At 37.4% G+C, this 13,980-nt stretch overlaps 1 protein-coding gene across 11 annotated transcripts in view; it reads left to right on the forward strand.

Moving 5' to 3' along the window:
• The window catches only part of PKP4 (plakophilin 4), a 242,056-nt gene that overhangs the window by 131,934 nt on the left and 96,142 nt on the right, over positions 1–13,980 (forward strand). For all 11 annotated transcript variants that reach the window (XM_058549019.1, XM_058549020.1, XM_058549021.1 and 8 more), the window contains one exon: positions 3,684–3,796. In XM_058549019.1, the coding sequence (XP_058405002.1) occupies positions 3,684–3,796 (113 nt within the window). The remainder of the gene's footprint in view (positions 1–3,683; positions 3,797–13,980) is intronic.

Consider the following 13,980-nt stretch of genomic DNA (forward strand, 5'->3'; position numbering starts at 1 on the left):
ACCCAAAGGTTCATCATGATGAGAACGTATAAATACACTGTACTATAGTTGTACCATAGAATCCTGTTGAGTAATGAAAATAAATGAACTAGATCTACGTGGACTGATATTGATAAATCTCAGAATCATATCATAGTAAAAGCAATCTGCAGAAGACTGTACAGTAAACTATTGATATAAATTGTATGAACATGCAAAGCAATACTATATATCATTTATGGATCTATAAATATGGAGTAGTAATAATATAAAATATTTATGTGAATATTAAACACCAAATTCAGCATAATGGTTTCTTCTGAGGAGGAAAGAAGAGAAAGGAATGGGATCCAGGAGAGAGAAACAAGGGGATTTTGTTGTATCTGTAATATTTTATTTCTCAAAAAACCTGAAACAAATGTAGCAAAATACTAAGATTTGCTGTACCTGGGTCAGGTTCTCCAAAGCTTATTGAGCTGCTGTCTCTACTTTTTCTGTACACTTGAAGTAGCTCATAATATTTAAAAATTAGGAGTGAGAGAAAATTTCTGTCATTATATAATAGGAAGCCAAAAAACAATACTGTCTCAGGTTGAGTTCTCACTGAAATGGAGTTTTGAGTGCCGAGTATTTATTGCAGATCAAAACTTGTGGAGGAGAGGGGAAGGAAAAGCAGGATTGGCCAGGGGAGAAGCCCCAATACTACGCAGGCCAGCCAAGCCCGCGGAGAGCTCTAGAGCAAGCCTGAGCCCGGCCTTTATATTCTCACTTCAATCAGTGATTGGATGCAACCTGCCCGGAAGGATGTGCCCTTGGGCGAGGCAGTTCTCTGCAGCTGAGGCACCCCTGGAGTAGCTGACACCTGGGGCGACGAGTCCTTCCTTGGGCTTTCTTGGGCAGTGCAGCTCTGCCCACCATACAAGGCCATACAAGGTCATGAAAGTGAGCTTTGTTTTCTCCTATTCCTTTGACTCAGAAGATATTTATCAATATATTTACCGGAGAGAGATGAGGTAAATATAAAGAAAAGCTTTGAAACGCATGTGAACTGTTGCCATTTTTATAGCATATAACATATAGCATTTTATAGCATATTAGCCTGGAGTTTCTTTCTAAGTTTGTTTATGGTCTTGTTTGCCAGAATTAAAAAGAACATTGTCATGTACTAAATCATTGGCAAATGCTTTTAGCATTATTTTCCTGGCTCTTCTCAAAGGAGACCAAATATAAGGTCCCCTTATAATTCAGATTGCCAAGTTTTGGATACTGATGTAAGGATCAGCCTTCACAATCTAAGTTTAGAGGATAAAATATAAAAATTTTAAATTTATAGATGGTATCTCTGCATAATCATCTTAATGAGTGTTATTTTGGAAATCATTAGATGTGTTTTTATATGGCTTTGTAATACTGTCTTCCTCGTCAGTCAGTCTAAGAAGCCAGTAGTGACAGAATTGTCAAATATTTATATCCTCCTCATCCATCTTGGTGCCAGTCACATATGGGTGTTTAATTTATATTCTGTAGGGGTGATGATAATTTTGCAACAAAGTATACATATATTTTACTTGTGAATATTCACAGGTGTTGGGTAACCTTTACAAATTCCATGCTTTATAGCTTCCTGATATTCTGCTTTTGGAGCTTTAATGATGTCCTACTTGTGAGAAGTGTGAGCAAACAATGGATAGAATGGTTTTGATAAACATAGCTGAGGATGTTCAGTATTGTGGGGTCCATGGCCAGTAGGGGTATAATGTTGACTTTACTCAATCCATATAAATGTCAAAGGAATTACCCAACTTTTAAATAAAAAATGTAGCTATATTATGGGTACATATGTTCTCCTAGCAACTCCACAATTGTAAATGGTTTCTATAGGTGCATCAGTCAAGGTTTCTAGTTGCAAGAAACACAGACTGACATGGCTAATTATGCAAAAAAAGGTGTTTATTAAGTGGGTATTAGTGAATTCCCACATTTGTTGCAAGGACTGAAGAACAAGCCTTCAGACTAAACTTCCAGGAACAGTGTCAAAATCTGTGCCACAAAATTGGTCAAGTAAAGAAACCTCTGATGCTGCCACCAAGCATAGCTTGTGTGGTGGTCATTTCCATGTTAGGAGCTTGACCCTGAGACCTGTTGCAGGGAGTGAAGCAAGAAGGTGAGAAAGAAAGTGAGCTTCGTGTTTTCTGATTTCAGAGTCTTGGCTTTAGCACCTGAGTCACAGTCTGGCATCTTCTTGGCAGAGCTAAAGTCACCCGTCTCTGCTTCTGAGGGAAGGAGTTATGGGACAGCACGTTCCAACTTCTGCCTTGATGCAGGAAATTTCCCAACCATTTCCTTGAAAGGATACTCAAACATGATAAAAATCCACTAAAATGGAATTTTTTTCTGTGAATGGAAATTTTTTTTTATGTTCTAATTTGAAACATACCTTAATCCTACACTGGTGAGAAAGACTAAGTGTAGGTAAACATAATACTATTGTCCTTAAAATTAATTGCTTAGCCTAATACTGAATGTTGTACAGTTATTATCTCTCTGGTCTCTTGTTGTTGAACATCTATTAAGAGCTGGTGATCTAGGTATTGTTAAGCAGAGGTAGGCAATGTCTCACTTACCCCTTATGTATTTTCATATTGTCATAAATAATATTTAAGTAGTTTTATTTCTGATTAGTTTCTAAGCTTAGGGTTCACACACCTGGTATTTTGAACTAGCAGCCATTGTCCAGTTAAACTACTTACAGTTCAGCATTTGCTTTGAGTAGACTTGTAAGGAGATAATATGGCACAGGGGAGCTTGAGGTGTTATTGGAGATGTTATTTGTGGCATTTGGAGTATACTTGATTTGATATATAGATGTTTTATAGCATGGCATACATTCTATTTATTAAAATCCTGTCAAGGTAACAATGAGATTAGTACAAATAAAGTTAAAACATCTTCTCCTATAATAGAACTTTCTTGCCGTCATGACACAGCATAGAATGAAGAATATAATTTCTTGAGGCAATCTTCCCTTCTTTTCAATACAATTTTAAATTCTATATTATGGCTCAGACTTTTTTGTTTTTTTTCTCCCCTCTCTTCACACAGTGACACGTGAATGCATTTGTGACAAGAGAAAAATTTTGTTGCTTATATTGTAGATAAATATAGCAAGACTTTTTCTGTGGGATTGGAATGATTTTTTTTTTCCTTAACAATTAAAAGGCTTTGTATCAAACATGGCAAAGTGATTCTCAAGGGAATTTACATTTTTTTAAAGCTATGCTAGCATACAGTATGAGGGATAAAAAATTGGTTATTGAGGATGAAGAGCTTCTGTTGGTTGGTGTGCCTCTGATGTAGGTACATCAGATGAGGACTCTGCAAACGTTAGTTTAATGCAACACTGTAGCAGAAATACTGTTTGAAGACCTCAATTAGAACCAAAAAAAAAGAGGAAATAAAGTTCTACCTCTTTCCAATTCCACACAAAGGCTAATATTCCAGTGCCTTTAAGTTTGAAAAAGCTACAAATCAGTAGATTATTTAGACCCACAATTTTGTCCAAAACTCTTAATTTCGCAAAGCCATACTATAGCGTTACGTTATGGATATGTTCTTATGTTTTCCTGTGGCATACGTTAATTCATATACCCATCTGAGCAGCAAACCTTGGTGCCTTATATGCCTTTTATTTCCTTGAATCACAGGAGCTTCAGTTTCAGCGACTCACCCGAGAACTGGAAGTGGAAAGGCAGATTGTTGCCAGTCAGCTAGAAAGATGTAGGCTTGGAGCAGAGTCACCCAGCATCGCCAGCACCAGGTACAGGGCCGATGGCTCTATCTTTTTACATGCCTTTAAGTTACATGCCTTATTAAGTTGTCCTGGATGCAACAAATGATTCTGTTAGTGTTGTCATTGTTAACTTGCCTTCTTAAATTTGATACCAAAAATGTCGATTTATTCTGATTTTGAGAAGCCTCTTGCAGTATTGATTATCTTTCAGTCCTGTGCTTAAAGGTTTTTATATGGCATTGATAAGCTTCTGTAGCAAAGGCTACTATGCTATCTTCAGAAATTTGACTTCTCATATGTAGACACAGTTAATGGATGCTTTTCACAATTAATTGCTAATTATTTGGTAAAGCTAATTGGCTTTGAAAACTTAGTATTGATTTTGTTTTACTAAGAAATATTTCTAAGTGATAGCATTCAGTTAGCTTTTAAAAATGCCTTCAATTTACCTTGAGTTTTTCTAGAACTCTGTAAAACTACTATATGAAATAATTTACCGTATTCAAATATAGTAAATTCAAAACCAATATATTACTGGAAAAAGACGTTTCGTCACAATCATTGTTTTATATTTAAATGGCCTCTTATGCTATTTTAAAACATCGTTACCGTAAAAATTATTCCAAAAGCTCCAAATGGTGAAATCACTGCTTATCCTATCTGTGGATTTCTTGCTTAGTAATTATATATTCTAATAAAGCCTACCATAAAATACTTCTATTGCTTGCATTTTTAAGCTTGGGTTGTTTACTCCTAAGTAGGTATGTGCCCACAGTAACATGTCTCTCAGTTATTTCTAACATCATAATTGTTCTACTTTTCAGTGTCTTCCATTACTCATAGCCAAAAAAATCCTTCTTAGTGAATAGAATGCTATCTGTAGTTTCTCTTTTCTAGCTGATTGTTGCTATGAATTTAAACATATTAGTCTGGTAAGTTGTGTTCTCATGAATTTTTTCATCTGTGACCCTTAACAGTTGTACATATTGGTGTGTTTAGTAAGGCATAAAGTATACAAATAAGATCAATAAAACGTTTAAAACACAAATATCAAATTATGTGATCATTTTTAATATATCCAGGCAGTTTTTTATAGGAAGAGAAAGCATAAGCAAGGAGTAAAATTGTAAATCAAAAATTTCTAACTCTGGCTTTGTAATACTCAATGAAATAATTTGTCAAAACTTAGTTTTAATTCGGGGCTGGCCCAGTGGCGTAAGCGGTTAAGTGCGCGTGCTCCACTGCAGCGGCCCGGGGTTCGCCGGTTCGGATCCCGGGCGCGCACCAATGCACCACTTATTGAGCCATGCTGTGGTGGCGTCCCATATAAAGTGGAGGAAGATGGGCACCGATGTTAGCCCAGGGCCAGTCTTCCTTAGCAAAAAAGAGGAGGATTGGCATCGGATGTTAGCTCAGGGCTGATCTTCCTCACACACGCACGCAAAAAAATTAGTTTTAATTCTATTCATTATTTCTTAAAAGTTATCTGTATCTTTAGCACCAAAAAAAGCAATTCACAGCCTCAGTAATATAGTATTGTATATTTCCAAAAAGTATGGACCAACAGATTTTAAAATATATAAGTTTACACTAATAGAAAAATTAATTCAACATTTAAAGAATTCAGTTAGGACTTTTATTCTGGCAATTTAGTTATCTAAACTAACATAGAGATTCTCTTGATAAACTCCTATAAATACTTGATATATCAATAATAAAAGTCAATATCTAGAGGAAATGGCAAAAGAGAAAGGAAAATCCCCAGGTACTAGAAATAGAAAGGGAACTGAAAGCCAGAGCCAGAAGCATTTGAGCTGCCTCTGCAGGAGACCTGGGGACAAAGGCCCCCAAAAGCACTAGATAGAGTCTTTGCTTTAATACCCACGCAGGGACCAAAAAATGAGGCCTTGTGTGTACTCTGGGTGGTATGTTTGAACTTAAGATTGCTGCATTAAGACATGACCCTCAAAGGACTGTACCCTTGGCAAAGCTCAAGCTTGCACTGCATGTGGGTTTGGAGGCTCAATGTAGCTCTCCATACTCTTTAAGAATCCCCAGCTGAGAAACTAACATCACTAAGGATGAGCTTACAATCAGATGTTATAAAACTCAAGTCAAAAAAACTCAACAAAGAGAATCAGCAGACAGAAGAGTAAGATTTAAAACTTTAAGAACTTGATATCATTGGAGAAAGTTTGACAGGTGTGCATAGGAACAGGTACAAGGATGCTTCTTATATAACATTATTTGCAAAAATAAAATTAGAAAGAATATAATTATTTGTCAGTATGGAAATGAGAAATAAACTGTGGATAAGTAAACTTGAGAGCCGTTAAAATGAAATAATCTACACGTATCAACATGGACATCTTTGCAGAACAGACTTCGGAGTGAAAACCACAAGTTGCAAAAGAATAGCTGTAGGAAGGTATCATTATGAACATCTTTAAAATTTATGTAACAACACTATATAATATTTAAACAATGTTTCATATTCTTTATTAATATATGCATGTGTAGTAAAAGTATAAAAATATTTTGGAATGACACCAATTTAAGATAGTGGTACCTCTAGGGAGGAAGGGTGGAGGAATCTATCAGGGATTAGACTTAGCTGAATCTGTAACGTTGTATTTAAGATTGTCATCTGGAGCAAACATAACAAAATATTAACATCTGTTAAATGAGGGGATGGTTGATGTGTGCATGGCTATTAGATTATTTTCTGTACTTTAAGTTTTAAAAAATAATTTTAAGGTTATATAGTTGAATTAGCTAATTCCATAGGTTTGTTAAAAATGCATTAGTAACATACATATTGTGTGTGTCAGTGATTTTGGTGCTTTGTATCTGGATCTCACTGCCTAGCACAGTGCCTGGCATGTCGCTGGAGCTCAGTCATTGAATATTGGGTGAATGAATGGGTCCTGCAGAAATGAGAGCAGGACTGACCAGAGAAAGGTGAGAAGCATGCACAAAGGTATATATGATTCCACACTGCGGTTGTCTTGGAGCACCAAGAGGCTCAGTAGTGTCTAGGATATGTACTAAAAGAACTTGGTGGCTTATGAGGTTGGAATGGTAAAGCTGGCATTTGATTGTGGAGAACTGGGAACCAGGGTGGTGATAAGCTCACTTTCATTAAATCTGTAAAGGAAACCTGTTGAAAGTTGTTCTTGTTGGAGGCAGTTGTCCCAATAGCGTAGTGTGTAGGTCAGAATGAAGAGAGGCCAGGCAGCAGGACAGGAATCTATTATGGAATCTTTTTTTTTTTTTTTGCAGGGAAGGATTCACCCTTAGCTAACATCTGTTGCCAATCTTCCTCTTTTTTTTTTTTTTCCCCCTCCCCAAAGCCCCAGTGCATGGTTGCATATACTAGTTGTAAGTCCTTCTAGTTCTATGTGAGCTGCCACCACAGCATGGCAACTGACAGACAGATGGTGTGATTTCCATGACCGGGAAATGAACCCGGGCCGCCAAAGTGGTGAGAGTGCCGAACTTTAATGTCTAGACCATCGGTGCTGGCTCTGTTATGGAATCCGACCGTTATGAGTAAGGTGGGCTTCTCATTCAGTGAGCTCTAGTTGGAATGATAATTGATCCCCTTTGATTACCCTACTCCCAGCACATATTGGAGTCTCATGTATTCTTGATGCCCTCAACTAAATGCTAACCCTTCCTTATAGCCTTTCTTCCCAAGTTTCTCTGGCAAAGTCATCTCTCTTCATCTGAACTCTCGTAACTGTTCTTCCGTGCCTGTATTAGCTCTCCTCTGAGGTGGTAAGCCCACTCCACTCCCAAAGCCCTGGCACAGTGCCTGTTGCTCACCAGGCAGCCACCCAGCCAAATGATCATTGAATGAATAATGAACCTTAGTAAATCCCAGTGTGTTTTGAGCTCATCAAGTAAGGATGTTCTACCAGTAGGTTATCTACTTGGCATCTTTCCATTTCTATCTACCTTTTCTCATATCTGCCCTCTCCACACCTATCAGTGTGCTTTTCAGTGGACCTTAAGAAGACTGTTGACAGTTACTCTGCTCTGTGACCACCAGGTTTACACACTGACAAGGAGCCCATTTGAAAACAGTGTTAGTGAAGGGAGCATAGGTTTTTATTGTGTCACTTGCAGAAAAACAGAAATTAGCTGTCAGACCCAAGCCCTGTTTCCTGTAAGCCATTTCTGATTTGCTCAAAGGAAATTAGAAGTGGAATCACTGCTTACGACCACGAAGCTTCCTTTGGATTCAGGTCGTTCCTACATGCAGTGAGTTTAGTCAGCAAAATGGGGCATTTGATACCTAGTTATCTCTCCTATTGTTTGACTTAGATTCTATGTCAGTGTTAATAAGGTGATCTGTAAGATTTTCTTTTTCCTAGTCCAAAGATGACATTAATAACGCAACAGGAAATGAAAAGCATATTTTATTTACTTTTTCAGTTGTCCAAAATACTTGCCATGATTGGCCTCACCCTGTGAATAAGAAGGAGGCAGTGGCATGAGGTTCTATTTAATAAATGACTCTAATATTGTGCTAAATAATATACTGTGGAGCCCTCTCCCAAATGAGTGGCTCTAAAACTGAGCAGTTTGGTTCTCTCACACTCGTGAACCAAAGATGACTTTTTAACCCATGCCGTGAGATGTTCCCATTTTATAGATAGAGAAACTGGGCCTCTGCATGTTATTATTTAGGAAATGTCCTAAAATGTGAACTACACAATTACCACTGGCAGTTCACTTGCAGTATGCCTTGTTGAGGACATTACAAAATCTTAATTATTATAATGATTGCTTGGTCTTCTATTAATGACTCTTTGGAAATAGAGGTAATTCTAAACAAGCCTTGTAAACAAGGGAATAAAAACCCCATTTCTGATAGGATTTTTCATTTGTTTTATTTACTGCAAAAAAAAAGTTAATAACACAAGCAATATCGATTTATAATGATCCTTAATCTAGAATTTATGGCACCTGTATCCAGAGATGATATATCAGACCAAAAATAATCACTGCAACTTTGAAAGCCCTCTAGGTGAGCCATGGAATTAGTTAATAGAAAAGCACAGCCTTTCTGCCTTGGTATCAAGTATGCTATAGTTACCTGTGCATTTAATATTTATCTATGTATTTAACATTTCACCTCATTGAAGGTAGGCTATGGAACTAGTTAATAAACAAGTTATAGCTTTTCTGCATTTATATTGATACAGTATAGTTATTTATATATTTAACATTTCACGTCATTTAAAGTAGACTATGGGATCAGTTAATAGAAAAGATACCACTTTTCTGCATTTCTTTTGAGTATACTATAGTTTTCTCTATTTTTAATATTTCACCTCTTTGAAGGTAGGCTATGAAATTAGTTCATTGAAAAAATACAGCCTTTCTGCATTGGTACTGAGTACACTATAGTTATCTATGTATTTATATTTTATCTCATTGGAAAGGTCATTAAACATCATTAAAAAATACAAAAACTGAGGCCAGCCCAGTGCCGTAGTGGTTAAGTTCGTGTGCTCTGCTTTGGCAGCCCAGGGTTCACAGGTTCAGATCCTGGGTGTGGACCTACACACTGCTCATCGAGCCATGCTGTGGTGGCATCCCACATACAAAATAGAGGAAGATTGGCACAGATATTAGCTCAGGACCAATCTTCCTCAAGGCAAAAGAGGAAGATTGGCAACAGATATTAGCTCAGGGCCAATCTTCCTCACCAGAAAAAAAAAAAATACAGAAACCAACAATGGGGTGAGAAAATTAGGGCAAAGGGAAGATAAAGATTAGAAAAATAAGATGAAGCCAAGGTTAAAATAGTGTACAGAATGTATGTTGTTAATATTTTGTAGGGAGCCACTTTGGCTCTGAGTGTCCTGGTCGCCATTGAGAGATCACTGTATGATGAGGCAAACAGTGTCCTCAGTAGTCTCTCTCTAAATTACAAAATCAGGGTCATAGGGCTCTTTCTTCCATTGCTAAATGAATGGAAAAGCACCTTAGCTAAAAGTAATTCTCCAGGAGGCCAATTCTGACCCTCCAGTTTGGCTCAAGGATGATATTTAGCATATGTAGATAGATGGATCAATTTCAGATCCTCCAAGCAGGCAGCATGCCATGATGACTCTTTCTGTCTACAGAGCCTTTTAGAGTTGTGGGTGGCAGTGGGTGCCAAGGTGTGAGATGTCCTGTGCTGCAGGTCACTGTTCAGGTGCACGATGTGCCTGCCTTAGCAGCATAAATGACCCTCAGGGGATACTGAGGTTTGTACAGCTCATCTCAGGAGAAGCTCATAGCATAAGTGCCTCGAACGGATATGCCCTTTAAACCTCTTGCCTCCCATGGGCTAAGCAAGAAACCTTAAAATCTAAATTTTGATGAACATGGGATTCATTCTTTTTCTCCTTGTAGTATCATCAATGGGGTATTGTTCTCACCTTCATCTAGTTTAGATTTCACTGGATGGGGTGACAGTAAAAGGGCCTAGTAGCCCACAGTGAGGGTCCATCTCCTCACCCTGGGACTTCTGTCCGTCTACACTCCCAAGGGCAAGGAAGAGGGCAGGGGTGGCCTCAGCAGTATTCTTACTCTGTTGGGTTTTTTTTCACTGACTGTGGAGTTAAATAATGCTCATTTTAGACAATTTTGTAAAGTCCAAGAAGGTATAAAGAAGAAAATCCATAATTTTATCGTTCAGAGATAACCACTTCTAAGTCAGATTTATTGATGTGTAATTTACTTACTGTAAGTCACCCTTTGTAGCATACAGTTTTATAATTTTTGACAGTTTGGGCATGTAGGTGTATAACCATCACCATGATTGATGTATAGAACATTTCCATTAACCCCCAAAAAGAAGCAACCACTTTTTAAAAATTTGTTACATTTCATTCTCTTCAAAAAAGTTTTTTTTTTTTTAAGTTTAAGGTAATTCCCTCTGGCTAACTTTTTATCTTGTTCCTAAAGTTCCACTTTCATATGCCTAACTTTTAATGGCTCCCACTTGCCTGAGGAATTCCCAAGGGGACAAATAGCTTGAGGCTGGACGCAAGGGATGCTAATTTAGCATCCTTAAAGATCCATTAGGGATCTCCACAGCCTTCCAGTGCCAAGGGTGGAAGACTTGGCCAGGGGAAATACTGCCAGGCAAATTCAGCCTTCAAGTGCACCACGTATGGCCTGTGTTGCACGTTTCATGCAAGCAGAGAAATTACGCTAGTGGTTCAGCTTGTTGGGTAACAAAACTGTGGAAGAAGAAGAAAATAGAGTTTGAATTGAAGAGTCAGTAAATGAAAATATGATCATCTTCAAGAAATTATCTCTGAAATTTTATAGTATAGAATTTCAAAACTATTCCTGATAGCAGACTTGAAATCTTACCATTACCCAGAAACAGAAATTTTGCTTCTTAGTTACTTCTAGATTAGTTGTAGATGGTGAAAGAGAAAGTTTATTTCTTTGGGATGCACAAATTGGTTCCACATATTTTATCTTGTAAATCATAGTTTGTCTACTCATTAAGGTGAAGTGTAAAATTTTCATTTATGTTGAAGTCAAAAAGAGATAAACAGTTGACCTTTTAATAATTGTAGAAAACACTAATGGCAGTTTTTGGAATTAAAGCACAGTTTTAAATTTTCCTTTTGATTTCTTGTACTTTTTGTTGTTGTTGTTGAGGAAGATCATCCCTGTCCTAACATCTGCCAATCCTCCTCTTTTTTTTGCTGAGGAAGACTGGCCCTGGGCTAACCTCAGTGCCCATCTTCCTCCACTTTATATGGGACGCCACCACAGCATGGCTTGCCAAGCGGTGCGTCAGTGCACGCCCAGGATCCGAACCCACGAACCCCGGGCCACCGCAGCGGAGCGCACGCACTTAACCACTTGCGCCACCAGGCCAGCCCCTCTTGTACATTGTTTTAAAATTCGTTTTTACCATTTGAAAGCAGTTGGTCCCTTCACATTGTCTGTCCTTTAACTGGCCACTGCTGGTGTTAGGAAGTTACTCTAGATCCTGAGAAAAATCGTGTCCATATCAACTGAATGAGGGGAAAAATGAGTGGCAATATTGAAATTAAATAACTTCACACTCTTCCTAGGATTCTCTCTCCCTTTTCAGTTAGTTTAAAGCTCTGCTAAAATAGAATTCTTTATGGTTTCGAAAAGGTCATACAATCTTGACAAATAAGTCTTCTTATCGCCACTTAAGAAAAGAACTGTTATTTTTTAATGAAAAGATTTGATTCCCACTGCCTTTCAGATATTTTTTTTACACTTTATAGGGTCATCTGCTGGTGCCCATCAGGCTTCCATTGATAGTATTAAAAATTCTAAAAATGTTTTAGGGCTGACAGTAGCAGAAAAGGCTGTTTCATGGTTCAGGTCTTTTCTTCAGCGAATATTTTTAAGTCGTTGTGAAATAGACCTCCTCAAATGATACGTTCTTTAAAAAGATTGAACGTTTGTGCCTTGACAGTTCATTACTTATTTAATGTACCACTTCAGGAAGATGCTTGATTAAGTTTTCTCCCTTTGACCTTCATTGCTCTCACCAACCAAAAGCTTGAGTTTTTTAAATAATAGTTTTATTGATATATTTCACATACATAAAACTCGTACTTTTAAAATGTACAATTCAGTATTTTTTAGTATATTCACCATCACCACTATTTAATTCTAGAACCTCTTCATCGCCCCAAAAAGAAACCCACTACCCATTTAGCACTCCTTTCCCATTCTTTCCTCCCCTCAGCCCGTGGGAACCACTAATCTACTTTCTGTCTCTATGGATTTGCCTATTCTGGACATTTCCTATATATGGTATCATACCATGTATAGCCTTTTTTGTCTGGCTTCTTTCACTTAGTGTGATGTTTTCAAGATTTATCCATGTTGCAGCGTGTATCAGTACTTCATCTCTTTTCATTTCCAAATAATATTCCATCGTACAGGTATACCACATTTTGTTTATTCTTTCATCAGCTAATGGACATTTGAGTTGTGTTTCCCCTTTTTGGCTATTGTGAGTAATGCTACTATGTCTCAGGTTTTAAGAGGGGACATTGCCAGGGGTTTTGCTCCAGGCATTCTTAGTTTGGGGGCTGGAGAGAGGCACAGGGAGTGGTGGAGATTGCCCTTAGCCTCTCCCTCCACCCTCCTACTCCCTCACAAGGGCTTGGCTTCTTTTCTTTCTCCTTTGCTTTCTGTTATGGTAAATCCTTGTATATTGCTGAGCTGCTTGTCTGTGTTGAGTTACTTTTACATTCATAGTAGGAAAAGCTATTTGGGAATCCTCTGATGTTCCTCAGAATATAGTTCACTAACTTTGCTTTCTTAGTGTTGTACTTGGTCAGGAGTGACTCTCTTAATGGTCAAACAAGTAAAAGTTGTCTGACTTCATTTCTAATTCAGGCTAAATGAAGAATAAACTATTTGATATTTGAATGTAATTATCAGAAACTCTCTTTGGGATTTCTGCAGTGAATATATATTAAATGGATGCTCTTCTGAGCAAATTTAGTAACACTGAATTTTTATGATGCAAGTCCTATTGTAAACACAGTAGAGAGTACCACATCCAAAAGATACAAATGAGTCTGTGGCTGACCTGCAGCTCTACAGAAGTCATTTATCTGGAGCAGTTTGCTCAAGCACAGTTCTTCCAGAAGGCATTTTAATTACTACTTCTCATTGCCATTCCAGTCACAAGCCAATTTCATCTGGCACATACAAATCCAAGTGGCAACTATCTCTACACATTTGAATTAAACTTATATAAACTAAGTCTTCTGTAGGGCAGGTGAACCCAAGGTAATTCAAACTGTATTCCATTAAGTGAACCCATTTTAACCTAAGAATGTGACCATGTAGAATTTAGATTTTAAGCCAAGTAGTTTTCATAAGTAGTAGAATCTTGTAAGGATATAGGAGATTATACAACAAAATGTTTTAGTCATAGTGAATAAATATTTTGAAATGATTACCTATTTCTTAAACTGAGAATTTTAAGATGTTAAGTGCTTGATATGGTTAGAAGAAACCACGAAAAGAGATCAAGTTTATATTTAGCATCAAAGTTTCAGATTAGGATTTTTAATACATTTGGTTAAAGATGGAGGCAGCCCAGCTGTACTATTTTTCCCAATTAATGAAGAGGAAAATACTTTTTAAAATTTAGAGACCCATGCATCTAAAATATATGTACCATGCCA

This window comes from Diceros bicornis, chromosome 10 (assembly GCF_020826845.1).
Source record: "Diceros bicornis minor isolate mBicDic1 chromosome 10, mDicBic1.mat.cur, whole genome shotgun sequence".
Classification (NCBI taxonomy): Eukaryota; Metazoa; Chordata; class Mammalia; order Perissodactyla; family Rhinocerotidae; genus Diceros; species Diceros bicornis.